Source organism: Electrophorus electricus, chromosome 13 (assembly GCF_013358815.1).
Source record: "Electrophorus electricus isolate fEleEle1 chromosome 13, fEleEle1.pri, whole genome shotgun sequence".
Taxonomy (NCBI): Eukaryota; Metazoa; Chordata; class Actinopteri; order Gymnotiformes; family Gymnotidae; genus Electrophorus; species Electrophorus electricus.
Genome location: NC_049547.1, coordinates 16,390,404 through 16,412,060, shown reverse-complemented (window position 1 = coordinate 16,412,060; position 21,657 = coordinate 16,390,404). Strand labels below are relative to the sequence as shown.

Sequence of the window (21,657 nt, the reverse complement as noted above, 5' to 3'; positions counted from 1 at the left end):
TCATTATTGTGCACTAAATAACACTTCAGTGTTGTGCATAAAATTAGCCAGTGCCCAAACATTCACTTAACAGTCGAAATGAATATACAACAGTAGCTGTTAAAGTCATACGTCAAGAAAGAATGGTAAGCATTGAATGCATTTGGGAGCAGTATTTAGACAGCCACTTTAGCTCACAATCTGGCAACAAGCACACCAGTGATTTACAGGCCTCTGCGCTTCCAGGTGCTGTAGTTCATGTCAAGGTCTTTTCATAATAAATGAAAGTCTTGTGCATGTAAAAAATGGTTTTATTAGAACCAAATGATGTAATTAACAGCCTCTTCCAAAACACATAAATATGAGCCTACACTTAAAAACAACGCACTACAAGGCCTGGGGCCTACAACAATGCCCCATAAAAAAGACAGTATATCACCATGTCGAACAAATCCAATGTAAACCCATTTTAAAATGTGGGGTAAGAGAGAGAAAACAAACAATAGAGGATCAAAGGGAAAATCTTTCAGCCCGACCCATGCTAAAGCCAAGACCCTAGCCCTTCCACTAAATATGACTTCTCAAAAACCCATCCCATACGTGTGTTAAAGGTTTACACTGTATGACAGTGTATGATGTTCATGCAATTATGTTCTCCATGCCAATTAAAAAAAAACAAGAGTTAAAGGCAAAAATGATGACCTTCGTTGAAACGGTTTAGTTTAAAAATGAAAAGGAAGAGAGTGACACTGTCTTATGAATGTTACGTATTAACGGCCATAGCTCTTGTTTGCCAGAGTGAAAGCTCATCAACACACACAAAAGCAAATGCTAAATCGTTTTTAGTGCGCTTGGGAATAATGGAAGTTTAATTGTTCATTATGCAGCTGGCTAATGTCACAGGGAGCACAAGGATATTCCAGCTCCTCGCCCACTCATTTAATGACAAATGAACTGTGACAAAACGGACAGGATTTAGATCAGGGCTTTTAAGAGGTCTATTATGGGCGATAGTTATGTATAAAGCCATTCTAACAGTACAGAGACAGTGTTTTTTTTCAGAGTTATGTTTTCTAAATTAGAACAGGACAAATTCTGGGGCAAAGCTTTGGTGATTCTTAAATGCTTTTGAACAGATTCCCTAAGATATTAATCAGCATGGCAGATCTGCCTTCACACTGTCCAAATGTATTTAATCATAGGCAGGATTAATGATTATTACTGTTATCAGTATTAAGACTGTCATCCGTTTGGGCCAATATCAACACTGGGAGTGCAGGGCCAACAGTGGAAGCCAGAGCAGGACATCTGCAGAGTGAGCTGCAGCAGAACATACCAGCACGCTTCTCTCTTAAGCCAATGCAACCTTAAAGATGTCCATTTCCTGTAATCTTCTGAATGGACACCATATTTCTCTCTGTGTGCAAGCAGTGATTGGATAGGAGTCTAGTGGGAAATGGTCCCAAGAAGGGTTCCAGAAAGTGTTTGGTTGTATGGTTGTGCACACTGGAGCAGAAGAGGATCAGGGAGAATATAAACAGAATACAAGGATACAACCTCGGGGCTTGGCTATCCCGATTCCTGAATGCACCAAACAAACGGCTCTGAGAAGCATCTATTTTTTAACCACACAGGATAACGTAAGAGTGACTCAATAAGTGACTGTTGAGCTGGAGAATGTAATTGGCGTAACCCATTCGGATGATTACAGCAACACAACAGTCTATGAAGGTTTTTAGTCATCCAGGATGTTAAAGTGTCTAGCAGTAGAAACTAAAGGAGACTACATTTGGGTTATAACACTGTGGTAAAACTAACATCAGCAAGGCTATAGTACTTGTCTACTCCTATACAATTAAAAGGACAAACACTGACAAAAGTATTCCATTTTAAAGTAGGTTCACAATATCAAGCAAATATGTCGCAAACAACCAACTAAATATATTATAATAAATAAACAGTAGGCCCTCAAGTGCAGTGTGTTGTAGGACTATGGAACAGATGAGACATTAAGAGCGGGGAGCATTTTGAGAGAAAACTTGATAAAAGCACATGTTTTTTAAATCCCTGGTTAACAGACATTGAGAAAAGCACATGTTTTTAAAATCCCCGGTTAACAGACATTCCAGTGAAGCAGGAAAAAAAGGCTGCATGTTTGTAAGTTATCAAAGCACTTTTCATTTGCCTGTTAAATAATGAATACAAGCTGATACTTAATATGTCAATTCTCCTACAGATCCATTATTCATAAGAACAAACACTGCCTGAGACCCCCCACCTACATAACAGGCAGCCCATGTGTTTCCCTAAATTACAGATATTTATTTGTAAAGTGTACGTGTTTTAGGAGGATACAGCAGAATGCTATGGCACGAGGTGTGCATGCAGTAACTGAACTATCACATAAATAACATCAAGGCCTGTATGGGTCACAAATGAGTTTGAACTCAGTCTGAACTCAAATCATGAATTTCAGAATCAGTATTAAAATATACAGAGAACATTGCCAATCCTACTTTCATGGAAAAAAAGTTTTTTGTTTGTTTGTCTGTGCTTGTTTGTGTGTTGGTTTGGGTATGTATATGCATATGTGTGTGTGTGTGTGTGTGTGTGTGTGTGTGTGCGCGCGCTCTGTTTTATTTTCCTTATGGAGAAGCTTTCACTGTTGTTTCTTTATGTATTCACAGTGATCGGAGGATTCTGACACAGTGGAGACATTCTACTGGTCCCCAGGAGCTTTCTTGTGCAAAACATCGCTTTCTCTTCAATAAATAAAAGAGCCAAAACAGTTATTTATTTATTTATTTATTTATTTATTTATTTATCTATGGTTACTTAAGAATAGCACTATTTAGTTACAGAAATATGTAGACCTTTGGAAAACCCACGTGCTGACAGTATTATGTTTTGGGGTGTGTGGGTGTGGGGGTGTATGTTTGGGACAATCAACCCAAGTAAAAGAAAAGTACATGGCTTTTTATTTTTTTGTAAAGTTGCACTCATTTTCATGGCTACAGGCTGTCAGTTCTGTGTCTGGCTGTCTCCCCCCCCCTGGGGTGTAACGTGCCTCCCCTACAGCGGTGTGGTGTGGGGTGAGCGAGCATGCAGGCTGCTACTGGGTGTTGGGACATCGTGGGTTAAATTCCATATGTGGAGGGAGGGAGGAAGAGTATGGTACAGAGCTCACCAAGATATTCTGGCCACTGCTCAATGCCTCAGATGGGTTGGCACACAAACTGAGCAAGTCGGCAATAGATGCCTGTGTCTTGTTGGCTGCCAGTGTTGGCCCACCATCAGATTCTGGATAGTAGGAGGTTTTTCCCCTTGTCATTTTACAGACCTAAACATTTTATTCCAGAGACATAAAAATGTATGTCCAGAGAGATAGTAACTGGTCAATAAAGAAATTAAAAAGAGAAAGTGAGAGAGATGCAAAAGAAAAAAATATCTCAGATTGTACATCTACCATTTAGACATCAATTTTCTCCCCTTCTATACTTACTGTTGTAAGCTGTGGCATTGAAATGCACGCATTTTTAGGTTGTTAGTATTGATTTAAAGCAAAAAACACAAATAACCGAGCACTGTGTACTCCCATCTCTTCCTCACTAAAGCTACCGATGTGCTGTTCCATTAACTCACATCGATCAGTGAATTAAAATATCACTCATAATCTAGCGCTACAGAATTTAGACAGACCCTGTAGCCGCCACGGTGAACCTCACAAATGCCGAATCAATAGGAAATAAACTCATACTCGGCACGCTGACAGTGTACAAGGGGCTCCAGAAACCTTTTCTCAGAGCCCTGTCACATGTGCCACTCTCCATATCACTGACAGTGATTAATTGGTTTACTACGTCGTGGGTCGGAACAGCAAGACACCCCCCCCCCCCCCTCACACACACACACACCCCGCCATGGCGGGCCAACATGAATCTAAGAATCGCATGTCCAACGCTGTGGAAAACCTTCTATCCCTCATGGCATTTCATCTCAGTGTATGTCAGAGGCGTCATGTCGGAGTCTGTGAAGCTGCAGAGTTGGGTGAGCGTCGCCTCTCGACTGCAGACGGTGAGCTTTCAGCACTGCGTCCACATGACAGGTGCCTGACGCCACACTGTTTGGTGGGGGGGGGGGGGTCCACCACTGTTTTCACAAGCCAGTTGTTCAACATGCCACTCTGCTATCGTCCCTCAGCCATTCCTGAGGGTCTCGTGCTATGCGCATGTCATTTATCCAACATGGCATCTCATGCCTTGACTTGCTCGAAAAGGGCGCTGCATACCTAAGGTTACAATGAATACAATGAGTTGTTCTCTTATGAGGATAATACTCAAAAGGTAAGGGGCGTAAATGCACAGAGACCGTTCCAGGAATTCTGGGCAAGGCTGTTGTTTGTTCTACGTAACTCCTGTTAAAATCAGAAGGAACCATTAAAAAATAAATTATGACATGTTTATTTGATTGCTTCACATATTTAGGTCCAAACAGAGTCTACCCCAGTGTGCAAACAAAGTTACAGGTATGTGCAAACAAAGTTTTGTAGATTGTATGGTACAATATTTTGTAGATTGTATGCTACATTATGGAGTGTTTTGGGATCCAACTTTAAGTAATTCTTGATGGGTGTTTAAGCAATTGTATTTGGTTATTCAAAAGGGGAAAATTAATGTCAACACAACAGCTCATCTATTTCAGCACCTCTCACTGAGAAACACCTCCTGGATATGGGCAGGCATTACCTCAGCGGTTCTGAGAGAGAGAGAGAGAGAGAGAGAGAGAGAGAGAGAGAGAGAGAGAGAGAGAAACAGGCAGACAGAAGAGCTGGTGCCATTGTTGCATGTATTAAGTAAGAACATAAAAAAATCTCTACAATTTTGCATCATTAATGAAGGCTTTTGCATTCTACATTTTCATGTGTATGCGTGCAGAAAGCCTGCCAATATGATAAACTGCTCTAAGGGAATGCATGTACCTTCCAAATAGTTGGCAGGAGAAATACATTAATGTTGTTTTAGTGGGAGGAAAGGAGGGGAACCCTGGTACTCACTCTGTATCTAATGAAGTGTGGAACGCAAACGGTCAGAATAAACCTCTCTGGGTGCAAAATTTGTAAGAAATTTTCATCAGACACACAAACAAAACTCAGCCCTGTTTGTACCTGATGCTCTAGTCACACTACTTCAGTTCCAATAGCTCTAAACCGATAATCAATAGACATAACCCTAATATTCCTCTAATGAGAAAGTGGTCATCCAGTACACAGTAAAAAACACCCCGGCAGAAAATATAGATGAGTGGCAAAGCAGAGGAGTGCTGACGAATGCAGCAGAACCAGGCATCCAGGCTGCTGACCTGGGTGAAACTGCAGCCCTGTGCCCTGTTAATTACATGTCTGAGTCTGGCCACTGGCTGCAAAGTGGAAGTGCTAATCTCCTATCTCACTTGTTAAGAGGCCTCACGCTTAGAAGGTACCAGCGGAGCCTCGGCAGAAACGACGTTCATCTGGAGCTTCTGTGATCTGAATCTTTGTCTCTATAGCTAACACACACACACACACACACACACACACACACACAGTGACATGTACACACGCCCACACACATGCATGCGTTTTTTGTCCATTATCAGGGTGAGAGTCAACGCGAGGAAGAATTGTTCCGTGCAAGTCTTGCCAGAACAAGTGGCTGATTGAAGCTCCGTCTAATATGGACGAGGAGACAAATGATGGCCTATAGGCCTGCATAATTCACGCTCACCCTGCAAGAGTGCACGTCGGCTCTTCGTAAACAGCGTAGAGCGGCGCTGTTGCTAAATACAGGGTGTTCTGCTTGGCGAGAGCCCGGTGCTCTCTCTGCGACAGCGGCAGAAGGGAGGGGGTGTGAGAGGGCTCGGCAAACAGCACGAAACACAACACTGTGCCAATCATTCCCAAAAAGCACAAGCAAGAGTTAAGGAATCGTCTGGACACAGCAATAGTTCTAAAGCCAAGTAGAGCGAGAAAGCTTATTTCACTCTCTGGGACTGTGAGCACAGCTTTGATTCCATTCATATCATTGTTTGTGCTGCTACCGTTTAAACAGTGCTTTTACTTGCCATGAATTGTAAGACAGTTTGTTTATCAACAGTCTACTTAACAGTACCCTAGGTTTCATTTCAGCTTTGGGGGGAGACTGTTCACACCATCCGACCTAACACATTATATGAATAGTGTGAGCAGGAATAACTACGCCTATGCTACTTAGTAATTTTATGTGTAAAAAAGGCTAGTACTTGTACTTACACACACACACACACACGCACACACACACGCACGCACGCACGCACACACACACACGCACGCACGCACACGCACGCACGCACACACGCACACACACATTCACGCACGCACACACACACACACACACACGCACACACACGCACACACACGCCTAAGCAACCAGTGCCGTATCAGCAGCTCAGATGTTATTATTGTGGTTTTGCCTTTGTCTGCATCATGCAAAACATTTACAGTTTGGAATAAAAAGGGCTAATTGAGATTTATTGAGAATTGGCTTTGTGACTCTGACTTTGACTGCCTGCACGATATATGCCTCTCACTGCAGAAGGAAGCTGATCCGTCTAAACAGTTCAAGATTTTATTGTTCAAACAGCAAAGACTTTGTCCTTCATCAATAAGCACAGTCAATAAAAGTTTGAGTAATAGCTCCCTAGTTAGTCATTATGAGACTGGGTCACTTCTGAAGCGGTAAGTTAAGCCAGCCCAGTCCACTACCTTTTAACAAACCATTAAACGCCTAATATTCAATATTATACAGCATGACATTCAACACTAGAAGAACACAGAACATTAAATCCAACATGGCGAACTGGGAACACATGACACAGACAGAGATACCTCAGTGAAATCCTTTCTATGTGCGCATTTGTGTGTGTGTGTGTGTGTGTGTGTGTGTGTGTAGAAAGCTTTGTGAGTGCTGTACTCTGAGCTGTGCTTTACTATGCAGTTTGAACTATTAAGCTCATTCTGGTATTTAATACTTCTGTCACCTCATACATCTTGTGACACACAAACGTTGGAATCTGTCCTCTCAGTCTTTTATCCACCACTCCTGGAGATAAGGCAGGAGCAGGGGACAACATCTATCTCCATTTGTTCAGCTGGTGGGAGGCGTGATTAAGTGTTGGAGATATGTCCCAGGGAGGCGCCCGTCCTCGCCCGGCCCCGCCCCTTGGATGTGTCCCCTGCTTGAGCTCCCCCGGGCGAAACTGGCTTCAGTTTCTCGGCCTCTCCAAAGGTCCGCCTGTGTACGGCTTCCTACTGTGATTTATAGCCGCAAATTGACAGATCCTGAAGTGGGAGTCTGTTTGTGTTGGCAGGGCAAATGATCGGGCTGGTTTACAAGCAGCACCAAGAGAATCTGGACCATATTCAGGTATTGTTTAAACGAAGCAAACTCACGAAGCAGAATCAACGAGACTGCCACGAAAATAGCACTAATTAATGAGAACATTATGCAGCAGGACCAAATGGAAACTCTAGAGCCTTGGCGTCCCCTAACCACAGCACAGGTTCTGGCTTCCAGAATGTAAGTGATCAGTGCTGAAAAGAACATTGCCTTTGTTTTGTTTTTTTAATTTTCTGTGCATGTGGTATAGTGGTGCTTCTTATCATTGTGAAACACTATGTGCATGGGAGAGGTCTGGGATAAATCCATGCAGGGCCTTGCGTAGACAGAGGTTTCATTGCCAGAATGTTTCCTTCAACGCTGGGTTGAAGGACAGCATCTCACTGCTGTTTATTTTTGTTGAGTGTTTCCTGCAGCACTGTATATCATGCAAAAGGTTTTTAACACGTTGACTATATATATATAAAATTTATTTTTTTTAATTAAAGGTTTAATTGGTGAAACTTACTGTAAGTCTTTTTCCATAAAAGAACAATGAGCTTGGGCTTTGAAAAAGAAAAGCATGTTTTTATTCAGCAAAAGGAGAGCAATCCTGTTAATGACATTTGCGTTTTTGGCACCACTTCACCATTTGATAGAATGAGTGGACAGAGGCCGGGCGGCCGTGACGTGATATACTGCCAGCCTTTAAGACCTACGCTTTTTCAGGGAGAAAGCCCATTAACCAGACTTTACAGACCGTGTCATAAATTATGACACAAGGGTTAAGCACTCTCAATTTACCAACAGGTAATGTACACTCTCACAAATGAGGCCCCCAGAACGGGCCCGCCTGCAAGCACACAGGAGCCAAATAATGACGCAGTAAAAGTCTCAGACTGGACTAAAATGGATGAAAACAAAAACGAACACATAATAAACAAACAAAGTGAGATGTGCGGTAAATACAAAAAGTGCAGTTGTTGTGAACAAAAAATAGTAAAAAAAAAAAAAAAAAGTTGCTTACCTAATTAGCAACGATTTAATTGGATTGAAAATCGGAAGACAGGAAAAAAATGCAGTCTAAAGGCTCTTTAACCAAACAACGAGGAATGAGAGAGACACCACAATTTGTTTATAAAAACAAATGCTTTTTAAAAAAGGTCAGACCGTTCGAATGAGCTGCTGTAAAATGTCACCCACACTCCCTAATGTAGTTGACGGCTCTTGTTCTATCTGCGAGAGATCAGAATCTTGCGTCTGGACAAACGCTGCACGTGGGCCACGGCAAGCGAGAGCATGTCCTCTGAATCGAGATTAAACCTCGCCTCATGGAATACAGATGAGAAGCACCCGTTCTCGGGCCTTGGCGTTAGGCCGTGAACCCGCTGGAAGCTTCCCCTGCTGCAGAGTCATTAGACATTTTCTGCTGCTCCATAAACACCGTGATTATCTGGCTGCTGTCTGAACTACACCGGGCGAATGGTCCCGGGAAATAGCATGTGAAGGATACGAAAGTGGGTGAGTGCTTTCTCGCCGCTGTAAAGGGAGCCAAAAAAATGCGTATGATGACTGTTACATAGGCAAATTGTACACATATTCCTTTTAGGAATATTTTGCAACCAAGAAAAAAGCAGGTTATTCCAGTTTTGTTTGATGTTACGATGAGTACTCTGAATTTGGCGATAAGTGAACATTACACCTGAGTAATCCATGCGGTGAGCTTGAGAAGCAATTAGGAAAATAAATGAAAACGGAAAAAGTTTCTTAACAAGTAAGTCCTAAATAAAAAAGGATGGGTGGGGAGGAGGGTGTTCATTGCATGGCCTTGTTTGTAAAGACAGCCATAAAAGAACAGTTCATTAGTGGCCATTGCTGAAAGATGACCATCGTGAAAAGGAATATTATTTTTCTCTCTTGCCAAGAGAACCTTGGGCAGCAAGTGCAGTCCAGTATCTTCATTTCTTCCTCGCACTAACCGCAATATCCATGCTTGTTTAACTTTAGCTCAAATTCCTGTTTCCCGGAGCAACAGTAACAATGCACGCAGGGCTGGGATTGTCCCCCGCCATGGGATGAGGGACATTCGAGATGGGGCGTCCTCCTCTGCCCTGTGAGGGAACTGCGGGGGAACACTTGCATTCCCTGCAACCCCAACTACACCCCACTTCACCCCACCCCACCCCACCCGGCACGCACACGTCAGAAAGGGAGCATTCATTAAAACAAATCCGGCTTGTTGCAAGCATATCAGTCCAGCTGGACACAAGCCAATCCCTGACCTTCAGGTCACATGGCACACACTGGAGGACGTGTTCCCCAAGACGTCTCCTACAGAATGGAATTCGCGCAGCAGGCTCTGCGAAACATAAATTCCGTGGCCGTATAACCGAGAAAAATGTCTCCTGGATGTATATCTGCATTGGTTGTGGCAGAGGGTTTGCTGAAAAAGTGCCAGGTTTAATGAATGAGGTGCGTCATGGAGCATGATTTATCAGGCTCTATCAATAATGTCCTGCCACAGGTTGAGCTGTTATTGAGGTGGGGTTGCTCACCTCTTGGCCTTGAAATGCCGTGTCCTTCGGGAAAAGGGCCTGGGTTTGCAGTGCGTGCTAAGACAAATACACAGGATGCATATTTCTGACAAAACTATTGTGTCCTTTAACCTTTTCTCATGAACTTCAAGGTCTGTCAGATGATGCGTTCCAGACAACACCAAATCTGTACTACTGCAGTTTATCAATTTTGCTGCTGAAACATTTCTTGCTGTTGGTGCTAAAATAGTCTGAACTCAATACAGAGCAGTAAATACATGTAAATACCCCTAAACTGCTTGTTATATTCACTAACGTCAACACAAAACATAGCAGTGATTATTTTATGTGAAGAAACTGCAGTGCTATATCTTATAGCCAATTTATTTCCAGACCTGCTCCCTCGTAATACTACTTTTAGCACCTCTTAAATGAAATTGCAGTGTGTGCAGGTGAACAGAAGTGGCCTGATTTTACATTGGAGGAAGACTAATGAGAATGACGCATCACCATAAGCACTTAAATAACCCCGGAGGGGTAGGAGGCCCCATGCTTGCAATGGCACAGGACCCGAGGCTAAAGCTTCACATACAGGGGCCAGACGCCAGGTGCCCTGCACAGGCCGAGCAGGACTTCAGGAGTGTTTAACAGGGCGGATAAATAACAGCTACTGGGTCTACTTTCCCTTAATGCTGATGCATGGCTGAGGGGAGCTGCAGCTCTGTCTGCCGCAGACACTGCAATTAATCTGACGTGTCGTCTGACAAACCTGGGCACAGGACTTGGAACCCAAAATGCTTGACTTATGCAACAGATTAAATCAGGCTTTAAGAATTCAAAATCCCAAGACCAGTGACCTCTGGACCTTTCTCTCTTTTCTTCCGTGCCCAGTCGGAATGGAGGACAAAGTAAGACGTTTAAAGTGCAGAATCTGCTGAGGGGTGGAGAAAGTTATGCTCATCGGTGAAGTGGCGTGGAAGGATATTGTCCATATGTGATTCATTTGCGGGGGCATGATTCGATTAATCAGAACTGGGTGGCAGACGTCGGCGCTCGGCCCAGTGCCACCTGAAGAAGAATTATCTGCTCCTCTCTGACCTGCTGGTAAATAATTAGAGCAGAAAGTGATCCTTCTCATTAATATAGCTTGCATTAGCATCATTCACTGGCCTAGTTACTCTGGCAGCCAGAGGTGTGAGACTCAGAGTCGAGCCGGGGGGAGACGGATGCATCTGTTGACAAGCGGGCTGGGCTTCTCGTGCCGCCGATGCCGCCCGCATCCAAGACGAAGGCGCGCCGCTGAAAGTGCAACAGTTTCTGACTGTTTCCTGGTTGGACAGGACAACACAAAGGAGTGCAAAGGGTCGGAGCATAGAATGTTCCACCCGAGTAGCCAGATGGACCTGCAGACTGAGCGGCACTTTTCTGCTTCAGCGAGGCCATATGGAATTATGAAAAAGTTACACAAATACAAGCAGGTGTGTGTGGCCCTTCGACACTGATGATGAAGTGAAAGTGCCCCGCTTACTGCATATGGACTCCTTTGAGCTAAGCAACGGTGATGATGACAGATGATCATAATTAAAAGGGGTAAACATGCTTCGCAGCTTCAAATGGACTTCCTCTATGGAGTTACTTTCGGAACAATGAAACACATCGTGCACATTTTCAGTGATTTTCAGTGTGTGCGTGGGGTGGGGAAAGGGCATATTATAAGCCCAACTGCCCCAGGGTACCCGCAGTGGATGGGGGCAAGAACAGCCGCCTGATGCAACGGAGCGCGGCGATGCCCCGCCCGCTTTCTCTAGGCCTTCTCGCAGCCAGACTCATCTCAGGCTCACTGGCGTGAATCGGACACTGGCACTGACCATCTGGAGCTCCCTTCCCACACCAGACCGGCCGTGCTGCTGAAGCCAGCATCTGGGGCGCCAGGCTCCCTGCTTCGCTGGGTCTGACGCGGCGCGTGGGCAGAGCCTGCCCGGTGCCCTCCGCCCTCTGACACAGCACTACAACGGCTAATGCAAGAGCCCCCGCACACCAACGCCACTCTGCTGCTGGCAAAGAGGCCACGGCAGTCTGTCGTAACCTGTTAGATGTAAACCAAGACAGTGAACACAGGGGGCCTGGCAAAAATGGAGCTGTGCGGAAACCTGCTGGGTCCTGGACGGTCTACTGCGGCGCTGCTACAGAAGCCGGAGGGGGGAAAAATGAGAGGAACGTGCTAAAAAGAGTCTGGCTGTCCGCGACCTCTCACAAACGCCCGCGGCCAGCCTGCCTCTCACTAAAAGCATTGCTTTGTTGCCAGTCAATTCAGTAACAGCTGGAGACACATAACAAGGGCCATCCATTGGGGGAGGGAGCATGATGTGGAGATCTTTTTTTAGCGCAATGCTAATTCACGTCAAACTGAGAGAAGTGCTGATTAAATAAATCAGGTGATGGTAGAAAACACTTTTCTCCTCCCTCTTTTTTCTCTGCCACACGTTTCCTAGCCCTGTGGGCCTTGACAAACATGTTTGTTTTTCTCGGCGTGAGGAACTTGATGGGGGTCCTGAGTGTCTCCATGCTCATTAACAGAGAGATAGGTGTGATAAGTGCCAAGGTACCGATGGCCCTACAGAGTGACTGCACTGGCAATTGCACTGGCATTACTTGCGTATTATTTGCCTTCTCTGTGTATAATGCTGAAACCAGCAGTGTGTGAATCCAGAATTTTGTGAATTTATCAAATTTCGAATTAAAATTCCACAAACCCAGCGAAATAATGATTAATTGAAACTATTACAAGCTACATGGCAACTAGTATTGCACATTACAAAACTTCACCTCAGATTCAGATGCAGTCTCTCACGGACCATACCAAATTCAACTGGAACCACAACTGAAATGACTGGATTTGCAATTTATCAGCGAATCACAGAACTGACTTCAGTCCAGGTAGTACTGAAGGGTTAAAACCAGCTGTCAATCTAATGCCTGCAGAGATGAAAACATTCAGGTCATGCAAACAGACCTCCATCCATTAATCAAGAACCAAGGCCTACTGCCACCTAGATATAGTGAAAGAACCTGTCGGGAAAATGTCCACGCCTCAAATGAATAGTCACTGTTACCACAACCCATCCTCTAACCACAAAGGAACAAAGTTTTGATTAGACATCAGGATCAGATGGAGATGAATTCATCTTGTTGTTTATTTCCACTATAAATCAAAAGGAATTGTTCATGTGTAGTGCCACAAGAAAGATTTATTTTAGTGACAGAACCAACTAATAAGAGTGTGCCTTATATTCAACAAAAAAACCCTTAATACATGTAACACAAGGTGTCACTTTTTTTCAATGCTGCTGTTGCCTCTGAAAACTTTCATAAACACAATATTATCAATAGTATTATTAATACAATATGAATTATACAATATTAATATTAATAATACAATATGAATTATTGTACAATAGTATTATTATTATTATTATTATTAATACAAATGCCACCCACAACAGCTTTGTCAAGATGCTATTAACTAATAATGAATGAGAAATTAATTTGCCAATCCTTATTACAAGCCGTCATTTAATTAATTTCAAGCGTACCTCTTTAAATAAAAAGAAAAATTAAATTTCACATTTTCGTAGAAAGAGCCTCGGTCACACCAGTCAACAGATGTGGTATAATTATTTCTCCCTCTCTCTTTCTCTCTCTCTCTCTCTCTCTCTCTCTTTTTCTGGCTCTCTGTGTGTGCATGTGTGTGCGTGTGTGTGTGCGTGTGTGTGTGTGTGTGTGTGTGTGTGTGTGTGTGTGTGTGTGTGTGTGTGTATGAGGGAAAAGAGAGAGAAAGTGTCCTCGAATATTCCATTTGTCACCAAAAGGCTGTTTCATTTGAGGATCATTATCAGTTTAAGGTCCCACAGTCTCTCCTGCCATCTATGACTAATGATCCTAAATTGATAAGTGATCGATTGTGCACTAGCTAACCAGCCTATCGCAAGGCTCATCCTCAAGCAATCCATTATCCCCCTGTCTGTCATTAACATGCGCGCTCAGCTTCATGTCTACGTTGACTGAGTGGACAGAACTGTAAGTAAACATCAACAGCCAGGATCAGCTCCTCCTAACACTGGGCTGGAATAAAGAAATTATTATGTTTGACATGGACTTTTTAAAATGACATAAATGAAAAATAAGAAGCAGTTTTGTAGAAGGAATCAAAAGAAACAAGTTTTTATATTCAGAACTTTTTTTTCTGTTCTTAGTCCTCGGGTTCTAGTTGTTTTTTTTTTCCCCTACTGGCATGTGAAGAAATTAAATAATAACAAATCCAAGTGAGTAACTTAAATAGTTAATCAAAGAGCTCCATTGCCCAAAGTAAAGCTGGTTAGAGAAGACTTAGACCATGATAGGCACTATGAAATGTGCAGAGGAATGCAGATTTTACTGCTCAATGTCTTTCATTTCGTTTACAGAAACTCCCGGCCCTGATGGGTTGAATGGGAAGACAAGCTTACTTTTCAGTGTCACTGAATGGCTTTAAATTTCCTCTGATAGGTGGCATAGTACCATCTGAATAAATCATAACAGCATATGGATGAGCAGAGCCCTTCATTATGTGAACGTTTCATCTCAGCATGTGGTTGTCCGCTAGATCCAGCTCTGAGGATCTTGAATGGCCATGGACTTGATAGCACTTTTTCACTCCAGTGTAAGCCATCGCATTCTTAACTCTCCCTCTCAAGACAAATGTATCAGTGTTTCTGGTTAAAAAAAAAAAAATCTTAAGCATTTCCTTGTTTTCCAGTTAGTTTTTACAAATCTTCACATTAACAAAAAACGACACCAGAGGTTTAGCTATAGTGTGATGTTAGCGACATTCACTGAAGGTATCATTTTCAGAATAAGGCAGGGAAATAAAAAAAACAACATTGCTGTAATGGGTCAAATTCATTGCTTAAACTGAGAATAAAATGAAATATTGTAATATGTAAAAGAATAGCACATGAATCAGATATTCGCTTTTAGATGTGTGTGTGTGTGTGTGTGTGTGTGTGTGTGTGTGTGTGTGTGTGCGCGCGCGCGCGCGTTTGAGAGAGGGGGAAAACAGAGAGAGAGAGAGAGAGAGAGAGAGAGAGAGAGAGAGAGAGAGAGATCGCTATCAACCGAATTCATTACTGCAATCCTTCCCATGGGTTTCAAGGGGAAACGGCAGTTCACACATTACGAATAAACAATTCGATGTAAACACTTATGTCAGACAACGGATCATAGCGAAGGAGAGTAATATTTTGCTTTTGGGAATTCTCTCTGTGCGAAAAAAAGGAAAGAAAAGAAAATCGAAAAAAAGGAGTTCCTACATTCTCGCCAATGTCGTCCTGTAATCTTTTCTGAAGGAAGCGTGGAACTCAAGAGCGCATCTTTGCCAGCCCCTGAAGTCGCCGGGATCGAGCAGCAACATCGGGGAGCACGGCGTTGGCAGCCCGCGATAACCTTGTCCTGGACATACTCGTCAGTATGTTGCTTCTTTTTCCATCGGAGCCAAAGAATCCCCGAGCGGACCCTTTGCAGTTAGGGAGTACCGTCCAAAAACTGTGGAATCGTTATTGCGCCTGATCGGAAAAGCCCGTCCTGAACACCCTTAAGAGGAACGAAGAGCTTGGAACTGTTTAAAATGTCCAGATGCGCCACGGAGGGGCATCCAGCCTCTTCCAAGCAGGTAAACTGCCTCGAATAATATCTTCGCATTTTGTCAATTAACTCGGATTGCTCTGATTTGAATGGACTGTTTAAGATGAACGTGGGTTTCGTTTTTTTCAACTAAACATAACTGCTCGATATCATCCCACCAGTCGCAAGCTACAACGCAGCCGAAACTTCTTGAAAAACGTTCTATGCTTATTGCGAACTTATGCCAGCAGTCGGTTCGTGTTGTTAATTCTGCGCAGTTTTAAAATTTTGGATGCGTAGCTGCTCTTATACAAGTGTTTACGAAAGCGACTGTATATAGGATAACAGGGCTCAGTAAACCACCTCTCAGATCGCCACAGTGTGGGCGGAATGTTCACCGCGGTCTGTGTAGCTCCTATCATGTGCACTATTCCTTGAGTTTTTCCTTGAAAAGATATCCAACGCTCCACTCCACGTCCCATACGAGATCTCACTTCTAAATAGACTACTTGATATCTCTGCTAGAGACGTGGCAACTTGCTTAAAACAGGTCAACGAACGAACAGATCTCTTATTACCATACTCGAGATAAATCGGCCTACAAATTCGAATTCACTCGTGGCCCTGACCGTTTGTAAGAGCCGCTGCGGGTTAAAGTGTTTTGCATTCAGGATTGTTCGGTTTATATCATCAGGTGTGGAATTTACATGCTGGCAACTCTTGCATTCGCAAAAGAAAACGAAGTTCCATATGTTGATCACACGCAGAATCCCAGCAAAATCTGATTTTATTAATGCCGGGAGATCTATTTTAAGAATACATTAAAATATTCTAAAATTGTTTATACTATATTGCAGGCCATAGAAAAGCGCAAACAGCAATTTTAGTCAGTACTTACTGAAAATTTAGTAACGAAAAGTTTCTGGAATAGTACGATCAATAATCGTTGATGTAATTAGGTTATATTGATAATTTGCCCCTTGTTTATTTTCCATAAACCTCTTTAGGTATCAGTAAAATATCCAAGGGGCTTATGTTAAAGAAGTTGTAATGGCATTCTTTCTGCGGCCTTACTTGACAGATGTAACACACGTAATGACTTAAATAGCTGTCAGCGTTTTATTGACAGTGAAGCTATGCTTGTGCTGAAGCTGAGGTACAGCTGTGCTATCGGCCCTTTTAACCGGATGCTCAGCGGATTGATTTAGCAGCGGTAGTCTCGCTGTCCTCGGGCCGGCAGTCATTGCCACTGAGAGAGTGAGCTCACTGCCCCAGCATTGGAGCGCAGGCCTGTCTATCACCACGGTATTTGATAGATTAAACACCTCTGTGCCCTTTACAAGTCTAAGAGCACAGAGATGCTGATGTCACTAGTCTCTCCACGTGTAGGGTGTGCTGATGAGTAGATTTTATTTCATTCTCTGCTTTGCTTTTCGCTCACTTTGATTTTCTGCTACTTTAGAGAAACGGAAAGGTTATAAACCTTTGTCGGATGTTTGTCTGTATTATACCATGTCATAGGCATGGAGGACACACACACACACACACACACACACACACACACACACACACACACACACACACACACACACACACATAAATTATTAACATTCTGTTTCGGCTGCACTTTTTCTGTTCTGCTGTGGTGTTGTCTCTGAAGAGAATACTTATCTATTTTCTGTTCAAACAGCCAAATGGACCCAAATGCCTCATCCAAGGGAGGCAGTGTCATTCAGAGACCAGTGGGCTGTGACCACAGAAAGGAACATCACTGATAACGCTGCTGTACGTACTGGTTTGGCCCACATGCTTAAACTGGCCCTCGCTACCCCCCAAGTGAAAATGTGATGTGCTTCGCTATCAGTCCTAACCCAAGCATGGATGGAGACAAACGAGAGAGTCACACAAGTTAATGAGACCATTGCTCTTGAGTTGGGGGGGCTTACAAGAGGCAATTATAGGAGGATTACCTATGGACTTCTCCTACATAGTATAGGCACGCTTCAAGAGCACTTAAAAACTTTGACCCGGTGGAATTTATTCATGATTTTGCTTTGATTAGCCGCAGCCCTTCCTTGTTGCGTTTTTGTCTCAAAAATGGAGTTACAGGTGCGGATGTGGAATAAAGATGTGACGACCTTTATCGCACCATGGATATCGATACTTCTGGGCCTCCACATGCAGTTCTCCTGGGCCACTACGTGTCCGGATGAGTGCCGCTGTGACCGGACCTTCGTGTATTGTAACGAAAGGAGCCTAACTTCAGTGCCTCTGGGAATAGGTGAGGGTTATAAGACCCTCTACCTCCACAACAACCAAATCAACAATGCTGGATTTCCGATGGAGCTGCACAACGTTGCCTCGGTGGAGACCGTGTATCTCTATGGCAACCAGTTAGATGAGTTCCCTGTCAACTTGCCCAAAAACACACGGGTGCTCCATCTGCAGGAGAACAACATTCAGACTGTGTCCCGGGCCGCGCTGGCCCAGCTGCTGCGCCTCGAGGAGCTTTACCTGGACGACAATTCCATCTCCACAGTGGGGGTGGAGGAGGGGGCGTTTAGGGAGGCGATCAGCCTCAAGATCCTCTTCCTCACTAAGAACCACCTGAGCAGTGTCCCCGTGGGCCTCCCTGAAGAGCTCAGGGAGCTGCGTCTGGACGAAAACCGGATCGCTCTCATCACCGACGACGCCTTCGAGAATGTGACGGGTCTGGAGCTTCTCCTGCTGGATGGCAACCTCCTCACAGACGAGGGCCTGGCTTCGGCGGCTTTCCAGAGCCTGGTTAACCTTAAGACGCTGTCTCTGGCACGCAACTCCCTGACAGTTCCACCTCCCAACCTCCCTACTAAGTGTTTAGTCAAGCTCAACTTGCAGGAAAATCTGATGACTGAGATCCCTTTGACATCCTTCCACGGCCTCCACCACCTAGAGAGACTAGACATTTCCAACAACCAGCTGCAGTCTCTGACACAGGGGGTCTTTGATGGTCTCCTCAGCCTGAGACAGCTCACTGTTCGGAACAACCTTTGGCACTGTGACTGCAACATTAAATGGGTCATATTGTGGCTGAAGTCCCTGCCGGCCACTCTCAACGTCCGCGGCTTCATGTGCCAGAAACCAGAAAGTGTGCGTGGCATGGTAATCCGAGAGCTCAACCTGGAGCTGATCCAGTGCCCCAGCACCAAGGCCACAGCGCACCCAATCACACACCAGCCCTTCCCTTCGATGCCCCTATCCACTGCTGATTCAGCAATCCACACAGCCCTTCCACCCCTGAGCCCCACCCACCCTTCCAGTGCCCCACCCTCTGCCCTCCCCCCGCCAACAACGCACACCGCTGGGGGGCGAGCTACACAAATCCCGCCCGCCGACCCTGGGCAGGGGTCGCTGCGTGTGTCTTTCGTCGTACTGAACAGCTCGTGCGTGCGCGTGAACTGGATGTCCACGTTCACCGTCACGGCATACAAAGTGACGTGGGTCAAGCTGGGCCACAGCCTGACAGGCGGCGCCATGCAGGAGACCGTGGTCGACGGGCAGCAGCAGGGCATCGGACTGGCCAGCTTGGAGCCCAGATCTGTCTACCGCATTTGCGTGGACCCACTGGATGCCTTCAACAGCTACCACCCAGGGGATGACACTATCTGCTCGGAGGTGATGACAAAGTCCGCCTCGTTCGACTCCAGCGCCAACGCAGCGGGGCCTGAGCAAGCCAGCCAACAGGATCTGAGCTCCTCTCTCCTGCTGGCCGGCCTTGTGGGGGGGGGCGTGCTCGTGGTCCTGGTCGTGCTGCTCAGCGTGTTCTGCTGGCATGTGCACCGGAAGGGGAGGGCTGCTTCGTCCAAGTGGAAATACAACCGGGGGAGGAGGAAAGACGACTACTGTGAAGCAGGCACAAAGAAGGATAACTCCATCCTGGAAATGACAGAGACTAGCTTTCAAATAGTCGCTCTGAACAATGAGCAGCTCCTTAAAGGAGACTTCCGAATTCAGCCTATTTACACTCCTAATGGAGGCACTGGCTACAGAGACTGCTTAATGGTGAATAACAGCACAGCTTTCAGCAAGAATAGTGTTCCGGAGTCAAGCCCTTGCCATACATGATGGTTTTCAAAAGGTATCATCCTTTGTATTAAGATTTCAACTTAAATACTCTGTATAGTATATATTTCAATGCTGAACTGTAAATGATGTAATTTATACTCTTACCAGTGATATCGCCTTCTTTTATATCCCTGAGTAAAGCGCAAAAATGATTTATGATTTACTAGTTTCTCCTGTTGTATTACTGCTGCAGAGACAGTCTTATAAAACAAAAAATGGCTCTTGATGGCCTTGTAGAAAATGTCTGAGCATCATGTTCTCATCAGCCTGGAGTGTGTATGCCGATGATTGTTTACATTGTTGTGCACAAATCACAGAAAGTGCCCAGAAAAACTTGGATATTTATGTAGAAATATAGACTTAGAGAAACATGAATGACAAAGCATAAGAATCTTGACAGTCGGTGTGCTTGTGGGAGTGAGAATGAGTGAACGAGAGAATAAGCCATTCACATTATTTATGCTTGACTCTTTTGGTTCTTAGTTATGCCACAAGATGGCATCTTTTTTCGTTTATGACATTAATTGGCACCTTCAGGCTTATCCATTAATCTATCTTACAGCTTCTGTATTCAACTGTGCTGTTGAAGTAGGGAAACATTTCTACTTGCCAGAAAATGTGAAGCTTAATTAAAAGTGTTGATAAATCTGTTAAGGGGACAAATAACAGGTTGATGAACAAAGCTATGCTTACGATGTAAATTATGAATGAGCGTAGTGAAAAAATTAAATGCTCTTAAAATGACAACAGCAACAGGCCAGTGTAAATTGGCTTTTTATTTTCTTTTACCTTTGAGCTACTCCAGAACAGGTACGGGTATGGGTAACGATCATTGTCCATTATTGTTGTGCTTCTGGACACCCATCTGTCTTCATGTACAGCATTTTGTGTGATCCTGTTACTAAATTGGTGCAGTGAGGATACAGTGTTCAGAGGCCTAATACAGCAGGTCAGGTAGATTAATCTCAGAAGTGGTCTGAAGGCTCCATACTCTATTTTAATTGTCTTGTTTCAGTCATTGCATTGCTAAAACTCTGTGAAACATAAATATTCAAACAGTAAACAGATATTGTTTCTTTGTATATTTTCCATGACTTCTTTCCACGGGTATAAATTAGGAAAATCAACAGTATCGATAAATCTTAGGGATAAGGACTATACCAGTTCATTCACGTCCCTCTAAGCAAATGCTTTTATTTTGAGCTGTATGTTGAATGTTGGGAGCGTATTGAATGTGGGGACCTTTTTCTATCATCCTTTAGCCTTGGTCTGGACCCCAAGGTGTTTAACACCACACTCTTCACTGGTAAATGATCGTTAGGTCATTGTCACTGAGCATAAATGAGGTCTTTTTTATAATGCTGATTGAACATCAATAAGTCATCAGTGCAGTAAAAAAGACTTTGAAATTGCTGTGTTTTGACCAGTTTTATGATCACACTTTAGCTTGATTCATTCATATTCCGGATCTCGTTATGAATAAAGATGATCTATAAGAACGATGTTCGGTGATTCTCGTTAGAGATAGCTAAGCTATCTGATAACAACCTATTTGTTTTAGTTCGTTGGGTTCGTTGGGCATTTGCATCAGTTTTGCATCAGTTTTGAGTCATTGTGTAATTACTGCAGTTTAGTAGTGTTACTATTATTTTTATGATTATTTATTTTACAATTTCTTTTTTTGTATTTTCTTTCATTTTTTAGATTGAAGTACTTTGTCATGGTCTGACATATTTGTGGTCACTCCCTGCATCATTCGACAGATTCAAAGGCACCCCTACAACACACATTCACCTTAAACAAATATCATTGAAGGGGGTTGCAATTCTGCAATTTCATCACCAAGATAGAGGTGGGATATTGTTTGACAGATTGCATTATTAGTTTTGCTCCACAAAGTATGAGTGGCACAATTTCACAGCTAATAACTTGAACACAATAACTAACACAATAACCACACACACACACAGTCCTCCTCGCTGTGACCTTTC

The 21,657-nt window shown here is 43.9% G+C and overlaps 1 protein-coding gene across 2 annotated transcripts; it reads left to right on the top strand.

Moving 5' to 3' along the window:
- Positions 1-7,270: 7,270 nt before the first annotated feature.
- On the top strand, positions 7,271-20,748 carry si:dkey-87k14.1 (leucine-rich repeat transmembrane protein FLRT2). Of its 2 annotated transcripts, none has more exons than XM_027013953.2 (2): positions 7,271-7,571; positions 17,253-20,748. In XM_027013953.2, exon 2 carries the CDS (start codon positions 17,660-17,662, stop codon positions 19,664-19,666), a length of 2,007 nt encoding a protein of 668 aa, XP_026869754.2. In that variant the 5' UTR covers positions 7,271-7,571; positions 17,253-17,659; the 3' UTR covers positions 19,667-20,748. The 2 variants fall into 2 exon arrangements, with proteins under 2 accessions (XP_026869754.2, XP_026869753.2); XM_027013952.2 differs by lacking the exon at positions 7,271-7,571 and adding an exon at positions 15,042-15,611.
- Positions 20,749-21,657: the final 909 nt, after the last annotated feature.